The sequence below is a fragment of the Halyomorpha halys genome, unplaced genomic scaffold (genome assembly GCF_000696795.3).
Source record: "Halyomorpha halys isolate HHAL.00 unplaced genomic scaffold, Hhal_1.1 Scaffold912.1, whole genome shotgun sequence".
Classification (NCBI taxonomy): Eukaryota; Metazoa; Arthropoda; class Insecta; order Hemiptera; family Pentatomidae; genus Halyomorpha; species Halyomorpha halys.
Window position 1 is genome coordinate 409,276 of NW_027110766.1, and position 12,686 is coordinate 421,961.

Sequence of the window (12,686 nt, forward strand, 5' to 3'; positions counted from 1 at the left end):
TATAACATACTCCATATGTCTAGATAGGCCTTATTATAGTCATATAGATCAGGTCTTTTGTAATGGATTGGAAGCTTAGATGATTTGTCTAATAAATGTTGTAACATCGACGGTCAGTTTCCAGTCTCTTCAGTCTTGTATGATGATACACATGTTATTCGTATGTCCAGATTTAGCCCAAGCGGGCGGATCTCTTTGGCGGAAATAAGTGGAATATTATTTAAGGACACTGTAGAGCACTCCATAGGTTTACAACGAAGGGCTAAGGTAACATGATGGGATTTGTTTTAATTTATTTTAATCCTCCAGTTAAGACACTATTCATCAAAGGGACTGAAGAGTTTGGGATGAAATTAACGGCTTATTATTAACTGACAGAAAAAATGTATCATCGGCATACGTGGTGGGGATAGTGTTAAAATTAGTTGAGATGTCAGCTGTAGAGACTGTGTAGAGGATGCTTCCTTGTGGAACACCAGCGGACTGAGGGAAGTGGGATGAATAGTAATTGTACTTAATAATGTTTATGATGAACTGCTTCTTATATTTTACCAATATATATATTATAGTTGTATTTTACAAGTAATTGAAATCGTCCTCACGACGGGCATCACCCTCGAACAATAAAAATCAAAATCTGGTAGCGCCCTACACAAGATTCACTTACCGCACTACTTTGGAATGAAATTAATTTTTGTGCATTTCAAGACTGCCATTTCTTTATTATTTAGGATCAAATTACTTCCCCTTACTATATATTTTATAAGTAGATAAGTAATCGTGAAATTTAACTGTTGTCTCTACAACCTTAGAATACTTGATACAGCATTAAGATATCTCACTCGATAACAAGTGATAATTTGAACGTTAATAATTAAAAAGTGTTTCGCTTCAGATTAAGAAGAGTATACTTGGGTAATCTTTTTAACAATGTATCGACTAAAATTCGTTAAACTCCTCTGAAAACCTATTCTTAGATGCTGTTCTTAACGGTTCTTCGTCATAAGAATCAAAGTTACTTGCGTCACCACGACTCTTCACATGTGGTATGAATGGTGGTTGGGTTTTCCTATTGAGGATTTCTAGCCATGAAATGTGTCTAAACCAACGATGTTCCTTAATATCTCCAACCCCTTTTTTAAGATTTCCAAAGCGCTTAGAGACATCACTTTGGAGACAATTTCTTAAGAGATCTTTAAGCTCATTTGAAAAAGCTGGTATCATTCGGAATTTCCCAATCACAATTTGTTCATAAATCTTCATCGGTTCAGTTGAATAAAATGGTGGATAACCAGCACACATTTCATACATGAGGACTCCCAATGACCACCAGTCTACACCCAAACCGTAACCTTTGCTAAGAATTATTTCAGGTGCCAGATATTCTGGAGTCCCACACAAGGTATAGGTCCTTCCTTTGACGACTTTGCAAAAGCCGAGATCTGTCAGCTTTATGTACCCATTTTTGTCTACGATTATATTTTCAGGTTTCAGGTCCCGATAAGCAATGTCCAATGAATGAAGGAATTCGATTGCAAGAACAACCTGGGCTGCATAGAACACTGAAGTTGATTCTGAAAACTTGCCTGCCTTACGCAAATGTGAGAATAGCTCTCCTCCAGGGATGTATGGCATCACAAAGTAAAGATAGACGAAATCTTTAAAAAAATATTCCATGTGTATAATGAAAGGAAAATCTGTTGATTGAAGTATTTTCTTTTCGTTCAAAGTGTGTTCCAATTGCTTCATTTTCAATATTTGATGTTTTTCGAGTACTTTTATCGCGAAATAACTATCAGTAAATTTTGCTCTGGCAAGGATAACTCTGCCAAAAGAGCCAGTTCCGATGGTTTGCAACGGCTCGAAATCAGTAAGTGCAACTTTACTTTCTTTGTGTTGAAACCAATTCTCTTCAAAATATGTTTTTGCCTTCACTAAATAATCGTCCCAGTCCGTTATGTATCCTTTCTTTTCACCACTATCCCTATCGGTCATGCTGAACATTATTTAAATCACTAGTGTAACATAATATAAACTAATTGTGAGTACATTTTTATAAATATCATATGTTTAATATCAAATTAATTCTATCATTACCTGCTAGTTATTCGTTGACATAGATTCTAGAAACGTTTTACAATGACTCAACGTACGATAGTACTTAAACCGAAAGGCACAATCATACGCTACCCTGTTACAGATTATACAGTGTTTCTATTAGAATTAAAAGAACAGTTTAGAAGACAAACCCTTATTCATCTGGATATGAGTAAAAGGGGCCCAGAAGTAAAAGATATCAATCCGTTTGACTTTACGTTTATCAAACCAATTGGAATGGGTACTTTTGGGATGGTTTATCTCACTCAACTTAAGTGTAATAAAGATTTTTATGCCATCAAAGTTCTCAGGAAGAAAACCATCATCGATTCAAAAGCAAGATGGTTTATAAACAGATCCCGTCGATACATAGAAGGAATAGATTTTCCTTTCTGCCAGAAATTACTTTGTTCCTTTCAAGATACGGGTTTCCTATTCCTTTGTCAAAAACTACGTGTCGGAGGAGATCTATACTGGAATTTATGCAAACAAAAAACAATTTATGAGCCTTTAACGGTATTTTATGCAGCACAAATAGTCCTTGCTATAGAATATTTACACTATGTCGGAATAGTACATAGAAACATTAAGCCCGAGAATATCCTTTTGCATACAAATGGCTACGTCAAGCTGACGGGTTTTACTTTTGCCAAGAAGATAAGAGATTCTATGTCTTACACATTGTGTGGAACCACAGAATATATGGCTCCGGAAATGATAAAACAAAAAGGACACAACAGATCAGTTGATTGGTGGTCTTTAGGTGTGTTAATTTACGAATTAGTTGCAGGGTTTACGCCCTTTGGAGCAGATGACCCCTTCAAAACTTATGAAAACATTACTAAATGCAAGTATGCAGTGTGTGCTCATTTCTCCCTCGGTCTGGAGGAGTTATTGCTTGGTTTACTTAAAATAGAACCGTTCGAACGTCTGGGTATGGTGCGTGAAGGAGTTCAGGAAGTAAAGGACGCTCGTTTTTTTCAGGATATAGATTGGCTGCGACTGATTAATCAAGAACTCCACGCACCCTTCATTCCACCATATAAAGAAGTTGATTCGAACTTTCCAGAGTTAGAACCAGTTAAGATTGTTCCTCCCAAATGTGATTCTGGTATAGCACTCTTCAGAGGATTTTGATTTTGAAACAAATTGATAATGAGGAAAGATTACACAAACTTTTTCGAAAAAAATATGTTATTTTCATCTTAAATGTTTAATGCTAAATGCATTTAAAATGTGGATAAAACATAACTTCAAGTAAAATGTGATCTAGGAATCTAGTTTTGATGAAACAAGAATTATTGCGAGATAACTTTTAAAACGGGCGTAATAGTCTTTTAAGACTTGTAATGTGTTGTTTCTTAGACTTGCTGTACCCGAACCGCAACTAACTTAAAGTAACACGCCGTACATGGGACACAAATTGATCATCCTGTGCGTAATTGTCAAAAATGGGTTTTAGGAACACGGAAAAGAGGGTGCCCACATCTACACAGGCATCTGGTAATACGTTATATCTAAATAAAATTTATGTTTCCTAAAAAACAATAGATAGAAGAAAAGTTTAAAGATTCAACCAAAAATAAACAAAACATCCATGTTATTTAGAACTCTGATTAGTTCTAAATACTAGTTTAAAAGCTTTTAAGAGAGCATGATCCGTAAATCATGGTCCTGAATCAGCTGTTTCATATTTTCTCTCTAAGATCATTGCCTTTCCAAGGCTAATTTCAGTCATTAATTAAAAGGACTTAATAATTTCAGAGATTTTCCCTCTGCAATAGCTTCGTTAGTAGGTCTGGCTATTCAATGGAGACACTTGACCAAACACCTACGATTCTAAATCGTTCTACACATAGCGTTATTCTAGTGTTTCCTCGTTACATCGTATACCGAAACTCGTTCTTATCGTGGGGTCCATCACACTGTCTCTTCTTGTCTTTTCTTTAACATTCTTAAGGTACCACATTCCCATTACTTAGATCTAAAGCTTGTATTTTATTGTAATGGTTTAGATTTAGTAACATAAAGTAGTAAGTAATCACTTCCTTTTATTACCGTTGTTCTAAAAACAGTATTTTCTTACAAAGTATCCTTCATGGTGATGTCCAAATATCCTCTAAGTGTGAATAGAGGCAATCCTTACCATTTTTCCTCTATCCCCACTTCTACGGTCAACCTAGGCGTCGGTTTGACTCTCGGGCCTTTCCTACTTTTCCCATACATTAACTATTCCTGTAGCTTCCAGAAAGAATTTCTTAAAAGCACCCAAAATGATCAATATATGAGGTAGCCTTTGAGATAGTCTTCAGGAGAGGGAGCCTTCGCCACTACAGTGAGGTAGTCCTAACAAGGACACATTTACTCAAAAATGACTCGGCAATGGGGTTTGAAATATTCCTCTCATCTCTCCATTATTTCTTCTTAAGAAGTGAAAATACTTCTCTGTATATCTTTGAGGTGTTTTAGCGTGAGTTTTTGTCTTTTCATGTCCATCTGTCTAAATATTCTATAGAAAAACTTCTGCATCACTTGGTCTTAGAGCCCTAAGATGCTACTCCAACCTATTTCATAATGAAAGCTAATAGTATTAGTTCATAGTACTAGTGTAGAAACTAGTGTGATGATAATACTAATACTTATTTTTTTCATAATAGGGATGACTATTAGTGATATTACAGAAATTAAAAAATACTAAAGTACGAGTTACTATTGTACAAGTCAGTGTAATTGAATTAAGATAAATCTACAAGGCTAATAGTATTAGTTTGTACTTTATTATGAAACAGGGCCCAGATGGTTGCTATGAGTATCGTTATCGGCTACACTGTGACTAGAGAACTCCATTTTTTGATTCAAAATACAAGAAAATATTATTTCAACATTTTGAGGACAATTTTTTTTTTAAAACGCTCATGGGATATTACTCAGTAACCTGAGACATCGAACTTCCAAATCGGTTGTGGAGTTAGCTCAAACTAGAACCTAAAAAAACAGAAGTATAGATTCAACAGACTTAATTTCAGTATTTTTAGGACAAATTGTAAAGAGAGAATCACGAGATTTTAGTGAATTATCTGAGCCATCAAACTTGAAAATCGTTTGAGCCGTTTTCTTAAAAATTGTTACAAGCCTACTAATGAGCAAGTTATGACACCCATAAACACATTACCCTCCTTTTGGCTCCTTTTTAGTCGGGTAATAAAAATTAACTAGTTGTTAATGGTTTCGAATTAATTATTCTTCTAAGAATCGATTAAGTTGTCGATTGTAACCTAACCTAGTATTCCAAAACACTGTATGTTTACTACTGATCTGTTGTTCATTGGAAATCGAATTAGGATATAAGAAGAGTAAACGTCTTCTGTTTATTAAATGAGTGAATATGCTTTTAGGTATAATTTAAGTAGACAGTCCAACTTTGGGTCGATAGGCTATGATATTAAGTTACCTACATTAAGAAATTAAAAACGACATGAAATATTAAGTAGCTGTTATAAACAAAAATCTATTTTTTCTCCTTGTAATTTATAGTACCCTTAAAAATGCAAAGAGGAAGTGAAGAAGAGGTAGAAGGGGATGTTGAAGATGAAGAATTCATTGATGAGGTAAAGTCTTGTGTTTCTGTGTTTTAATTCATTTCAATTCTTTTGAAATATAAAAATTTGTCTTTCATTAACTTTCAGGAGTGCTCAGAAGAAGGAGAAGGTGATAGGAGAGCAAAAGGAGCAGCTATCGGTAGAACAATTACTCTGCAGATGCTATTGGCAGCCAATATTCTTCAACCTGGAGAAGCCAACATGTCTATTGAGTATATGGTAAATGGACATTAATTCTCTTTCTTTTTTATAATCATGACTTAATGTTTTTATCCTTCTAAATAAGGAAAACTGAAGGTTTGATTTATGAATTATTTAAGATTGACATGAACATAAATTAAATTAGTTCTTAGCAGTTTTGTTTACTAGTACACCTCAATCAACCTGGTACCAATGACGTGATGGTTAAGAGAGCATACAGATAACAGAAATACTTTGACATATTACTAGCCACCAACTGACTATAATTATAGTATGAACATTGATTATAAATGTTTACAATACAAAAATAATGTTTACAAATAATTACAACAGATTTACCGTAGAAAACTTACATATTAACAGATCTTGAGCATCATGTTTTATATCATTGATTATTATTCTTCCAACACCATTAATTTGTTAGTTTCACCATTTCGTATGCGCTTAATAAAGATCAGTTTCTGATAGTACCCTATACAACTCTAATATTATTCTCTGTCATTTTTATGTGCAATGAAACACAGATTCAATAAATATATCAGACTTCAGTAACAAGTCAAGGAAAATATGTTATTAAATTAGTCTTTGTACTACTGTATGTTATATAATCTTTTTTGGGGGTTCTACTGCATTGATTGTTAGATTGTTAACATAAACGATTGACGGTTAATCAATGTTTTTCTGTGATCCCTCCCTATTAGTTGTCAAAGTCATTTACATTAGGTGAAGGATATGTAGTTCATCAAATGCAGTTGTTCTTAGCCAACTCAACTACTCTTCTACATGGCTTTGGTAGCACAAATGATGGATAGTTTTATTTTCCTCTTATCCTCAGAGATGCTGTCATTCCATCTTTTCTTGAGTGACTAACCCATTATCGCTAAAGTGTAACCAATGAAGATATTTGTTCAAAGACCACCAAGTCTGGTGATATTGCAGAGGAATGGAACTTTTATTAGTTTCCATGCAACACACAAGCAGTTAAGAGGTGCAAGAAGTTGGTTTCTAGGCTATCTCAAAAAGTCATCGGTCCAAATTCAAGAGATACTTTTATTAGGAATTATACTTCTTTCTTTTATTAGAATTATACTTCTTTCTTTTATTAGAATTATACTTCTTTCTTCTATCATGATTATACTTCTTTCTTTTATTAGAATTATACTTCTTTCTTTTATCAGAATTACATTTCTTTCTTTTATTAGAATTATACTTCTTATTTGAAACTGCCAAGTGTCCACTTTGGGTCATATACCCTAATTAATGTTGCTAAGAAATATTTAATTTAATATTTTTTTTTTTAATAGGGCCAGAGGTTTCTTGGAGATTTATTGTCAGATGGAAAAATCAAGTCTTTGGAAACTGACATAATATTTGCTTCACCAAGTGCTTGGGCATGCCACTGCAAAAGAATGGTGAACCCTGACAAGAAGTCCGGATGTGGTTGGGCATCAGTATGTTTTTACTTTATATTGTAGTGATGATTATATACCTACTTTTTTAAGTGTAGCATTAATGTTACTTGTCCGTTGTGAATTACTTTATTTTATTTTATTGACTATTATGATTTAATTCAAAGTATTTTTTACTTTTTCAATTTAGGTAAAATACCAGGGCCAAAAGCTTGACTATTTTAAGAACAAGTATTTCAAACAATTACAGAAGGGTGAAGATGATGTTGAAGGTGATTTACCGAGCTTGATTATGTATTCTTATATATAATAATAATAATAATATGGTCTTTCATATTATTATTCAATTAATGTTATAAGTTACATAAAAATAAGTATGGTTAGTTACCATATTAATTAACTAGTGCGAATAGCGAACTCTTATCTCTCTCATGAATACTGAATTCCTGAAAATTCTCAAGTTTCCTCAAACTGAGGATACATAATGTCTTATAGTAACACCTGGGCCCTGTTTCATAATAAAGTACAAACTAATACTATTAGTCTTGTAGATTTATCTTAATTCAATTACACACACTTGTACTTTAGTATTTTTTAATTCCTGTAATATCACTAATAGTCATCCCTATCATGAAAAAATAAGCATTAGTATTATTAGCACACTAGTTTCTACACTTGTACTATGAACTAATACTATTAGCTTTCATTATGAAATAGGGCCCTGGTCTATGAGACTATGCCTCTATGGATTGAGAAATTTGAAAGAATAATGTTCTACTTTAAAACATCCTAAATAATTATTAAAAACCTTTTGTCTCAGGGAATAGCCTGACAGATATTAATGGCTGTAGAATCTCCCATATAAAGACATATTTTTTCATTCCGATGGGCGTTCTTTTTCTGTCACAATTGTGAAGTCATTGATCGACTACGATATATTTTCCTTGTTTTTCCATAAATAATATCTACATAGTACCTCGATACTTAGAAGTCCACATACTCCTTTTCTGGGTAAATATAGTCGGGCTTTGTAGGATGTTGAATGGAGGGCCTCTTCTTGCATAAAGCAATCCATATCCTTTGGACTACTGAAGTTTGGCAATTATTGCATATTTCGTTGTTTGTTAGTTTTGAAAGGGCATTTCACAGCTTGGTCATCAACGCCTACTGCATATTGCATATTTCGTGATTACTGTTATATAAATGGCATTCATCAGTCAGTCAGAGTTCATTTCAAAATGGGAACAACAAAATATGTTTTTGTTTTGTTTTTTTGTTTTTTTACTACATTAATCCATCTTCCACTGTTATTGAAAATCAAATGTACAATCTCGTTCCATTTTTTCATTTTAATGAGTTTTCAATCCATCTAAATCTCAACTGCTGCTTTTTCCTATATATTCATCATCTCTTCAAAATTTTGAAAAAGAGCAGAAACTCAAACCAAGATTCAGGCCAGCCACGCCCTTCTCAAACAACCTCTGCTTATTTGCCCTCCTCAGTCTTACTGACTATAGTAAGTGATCATAATAGGGACTTAAACATGATAGACAGAACATATATGAAACTACAGAGCTATATGCACCAAATAGGAAAACAAAAGTTCAAGATATGCTGAGGAGATACAGAGCCTGGTATAACTGAAATATAAGTAAAACCAACCAGAAAAGGAAATATTGTTGTGATCTAGAATGATGTTTCTTAAATGAAATATTATTATAACAGAAATCACAGTTGCTAAATTTGTTGGAGTAAAGTAATTTTTTTTTGCCAGTCGTTTGTTTCCAATGAATGTCAAAAAGTTCATTACAATTACTTAGTAAGGAATACACAAATAAATGCTAGCCATTTTAACAAACATTCTGTGAGTTTAGAAAATTAGGTTAATGTGAATTATAAAAACATTTAATGGAAAATTAATATAATCTTGATAGTTATAAATTAATTACTAAAAGTAATATTTCAATTTATGTTTTTGTGGTTTCACTGTAATTATTAATTTTAGCTTATTTTTTGTAGTAAAGTTGCATATTGACCTTACTAAAACAAAGTCTATTAATTGTTGCTTATAATTGTAATATATGAGAAAACTGTGTTGCAGAGGAAGCTGGAGATAAGGCAAGTGACCCAAGGCTTGGCAAATCGTGTATGGGTCCTGGTAAATCTTCAGCCATGTAAGATTTATTTATTGTAAATTATTCTGTCAGATTCTCACTTTAACCCACTTAATTTTACTTAAAAATGATTTCATTTATTTCACTGTTCATTCTGACCATGGTCACTATTTATTGTTTATATATCAACAAATTCCAATCGTAATATCCAGGTTTTTAAAAGGATGCTAGTAATCCACTGACCTTGAGAATTTTATTTTTCTAAATCGTATTATTTTAAATATTTAATTTTAAATCTGTAACGCTACAACCCATGAAGGGTCAGGGGTTCAGTACTTTGCAGAGAAGTACTGTTACTAGACATACAGTTGTGCAAGGAGGTGATTTGGTCAGAATCACACTCGACTGCCAGATTTTTACCCAATTGAAGAGGCTAGGTGGACCCCAGGAGGGCGCCAGAACCCACAGGAGTTGACTCACGGCTACAGTGTAACAGAAAACAATTTTCTGCCCAGCCGGATTCAAACTGGGGTCCTAAGAGTTAGTAGCCACACGCTTTACCCTGTGGCTACCGTGCTCCCAAATATTTATTTTACCATTCAAAATCACAAAATGTTTAAATAGAAAAAATTGGTCAAATAAATTTTATTTATTGATATAATGATATTCAAATACTAATTAATACTTATAATAAACCTATGTATCAAAGAAATTATTTATAAATTGTTAATAATTCATAACTTAAAATTATAACAAGTTAGGTGTATAACTTGTTTAAGTTCAATTTTCAGACGTTATTTTTATTATTTATTATTGTCACGCATCAAAATTAGTTAATATTAATCCTATTTTAAATGATATGTCTCTTTCTTATTTTCATTTGTCACTTTTACCAATGTGCAGTTACTATTCATGGTAACAGTTAATATATTTAATGTTTTATTTTACTATAGATGTAAAATATCACTACAATTTATTACGTTTCAGTATCTTTGAAGAAGATCATGCCAAAGTTGATAAATATGTATTTTCATTAACCTTACTACTTGAAGATTAATAACAACTTGCCTTGACACTACATTTGGGAGCGGGGCAGTTGCATTAGTTCAACTTTTTTACAACTATGCAATCTATTAGTTCAACAATCAATTTTATCATTGGTATTTGATAATTTGACTATTACCTTGTTATTTATTTATTTATTTTTACAATTTTAGCACTAAAATCATTTGATTCTTTTAGTGCACCTCAGAATTTCTTTTTTTATTGTTTGACCACTAATCTTGTGATTTAATGAATTTTAGACAACTTTTGTTTGTTACACAGTTATTATATAAAGTATTTATTTTTAATTGACTACCTATTCCATTATTTTTTATTAATATTCCATTCTTTATACTTGCTAGTGATGGCAACACTCTGCTTGAAGCAACGCCATTCTCTTCACTTGGAAAGATCCAACCATTCTTAGTATCTATCTCCACAAATGCAGCCCTCGTAATTGACTTTCACTGCCACTTGACTACATCCGAAGTTGTTGGCTATCTAGCTGGTCATTGGGATATAAACGCCCATGGTGAGTTTCTTTTTTTTTTTTTTTTTGTACGAGGGCTGGTGGAAATCTTCAAAAGACACGGATAGGCCCGTACCTATCCGTGTGTGGGATTTTACCCACTAAAACCACCGCCCTACACCTGTTCATTCCTCTCCACAGGACTGCTGCTAGGCATTACTTCATGGAGGGAAATGGCTGAGTGCCGCTTTGCTTTCTCTCAATGTTTTTCACGTTTCCATGTCTTATCTTCTAGCCCTCTGTTCCTCTCTCAACCTCTTGAGGACGACTGTGGTGAATCTCTTCACTGCGTTCCAGTGCTGGACTGAGAGTAGCATATAGCTCACCACGTTTTTCTGGTGTTATGCGTCCTCCACACACTCTCCAATTCACTTCTTTCTGCCGCAAAGCGAATACAAGTGAAAAACAAATGCTCCGCGGTTTCCTCTACAGTCTGACATCCAGGGCATTCTGCGGTGTTGTCCAGTTTGAAGTGGTACTGGTAGGCTCTAAAGCATCCATGTCCGGTCAACTATTGGGTTACATAAAAATCCACCTTACATGCTGGCGGCCATACCATGTGCCCACATCGGGTGTGTGTAGTATTAAGCATTTTCAATCATATTGGAGAATTGTTATGCCTAATTATCAAAATCACAATTAATCCAACAATGACTGATAAAAAAACAAAATCAAGTTTCTTCCAATCCTGAAATTTTAATTGCCTGTTCAGTGAACAAAAAACAAAAAACTGTTTGAAGCTCTTCAACCACTGTTGATGATATTTATAGACTGCTTAAAATAGCAAATAGCTGGCATAAAAATTAGTTCTGTAGAGACTCCCAAACTAGCTCTGCTCAGAATCTTTTCCTTTCATTAATCTAGCCAGTTTGAAGATATATTTTCTCAATTTGGTTTCATTTTTCTTCCCTTTCTCTGTAGGTGAATGGTTTTTATTTTTAGCTATTAATTAATTAACAAATATTAAAACTTATGTCAGTTATTCAAAAATCTTATAGAAATGGAAGGTTTTATTTATTTTGTACCTTTAATTATTGAATTATTATAACTTATAATTATATTATTCTATTTATATTAATAATAATTTATAATTAGTATAAATACTGTCCAACATACTGTGGGTAAGCTGATTATGTGGTATGTGGTACTGTTTGGATGTAGTTAAGATGTGGAAACATTAAATTAAATACGAGGTTGATGAAAGGCAATAAATAATTAAGTTTTGGAATAAATAGAGGTTTAACAAAATATCTAGTTAGTATAAGAAATATCCAAGTGATAAAACGAGTATACGTGAGAGAATTGTATTAAGGCTGATCTTGCAGAGGAAAGTAAATAGTCAGCATATTGCTATTGGCATCATACCCTAGGATATTCTAAACCTGTATATTATCATTCTATCTTATTATTCTAAGGTTAAATTTCAGGAAGAAACAAACCTTTTGAACTCCTTATCGTTTACTTACAACATTACAAATAAATAAAACAATCTGAACCTTAATAATAACATATGTTTTCTATTTAAATAAATTAATTTGTATTGAAGATAAGTCTCAAAACACTCTTTATTATTATTTTAAATGTCTAACGTCTTGGCCATCCTCAAGGACAATCTTAAATATACAATTTACACCTCATATCCAACGATTAAAAACTTTCTGTAGGCCATTCTGTTACTCTTCCATTTTGAAAA

The 12,686-nt window shown here is 33.0% G+C and overlaps 3 protein-coding genes across 5 annotated transcripts in view; 2 read left to right on the forward strand and 1 right to left on the reverse strand.

Moving 5' to 3' along the window:
- Nucleotides 1–890: 890 nt before the first annotated feature.
- LOC106687088 (cAMP-dependent protein kinase catalytic subunit beta) lies at nt 891–2,054 on the reverse strand. The gene has a single exon (XM_014430771.2). It carries the CDS (start codon nt 2,002–2,004, stop codon nt 940–942), a length of 1,065 nt encoding a protein of 354 aa, XP_014286257.1. The 5' UTR covers nt 2,005–2,054; the 3' UTR covers nt 891–939.
- Nucleotides 2,055–2,096: 42 nt separating this feature from the next.
- On the forward strand, nt 2,097–3,691 carry LOC106687089 (cAMP-dependent protein kinase catalytic subunit 1-like). The gene has a single exon (XM_014430772.2). The coding sequence runs from the start codon at nt 2,140–2,142 to the stop codon at nt 3,232–3,234; it is 1,095 nt and encodes a 364-aa protein (XP_014286258.1). The 5' UTR covers nt 2,097–2,139; the 3' UTR covers nt 3,235–3,691.
- Nucleotides 3,692–5,375: 1,684 nt separating this feature from the next.
- LOC106687083 (MPN domain-containing protein) overlaps nt 5,376–12,686 on the forward strand; it is a 13,512-nt gene continuing 6,201 nt past the window's right edge. Inside the window, exons 1-7 of one of the 3 annotated variants that reach the window (XM_014430764.3) lie at nt 5,376–5,492; nt 5,632–5,705; nt 5,784–5,915; nt 7,202–7,348; nt 7,497–7,578; nt 9,408–9,480; nt 10,827–10,996. In XM_014430764.3, coding sequence (XP_014286250.1) covers nt 5,483–5,492; nt 5,632–5,705; nt 5,784–5,915; nt 7,202–7,348; nt 7,497–7,578; nt 9,408–9,480; nt 10,827–10,996 — 688 coding nt within the window. In that variant the 5' untranslated portion in view covers nt 5,376–5,482. The remainder of the gene's footprint in view (nt 5,493–5,631; nt 5,706–5,783; nt 5,916–7,201; nt 7,349–7,496; nt 7,579–9,407; nt 9,481–10,826; nt 10,997–12,686) is intronic. The other 2 variants (XM_014430765.3, XM_014430766.3) reach the window with 2 other exon arrangements.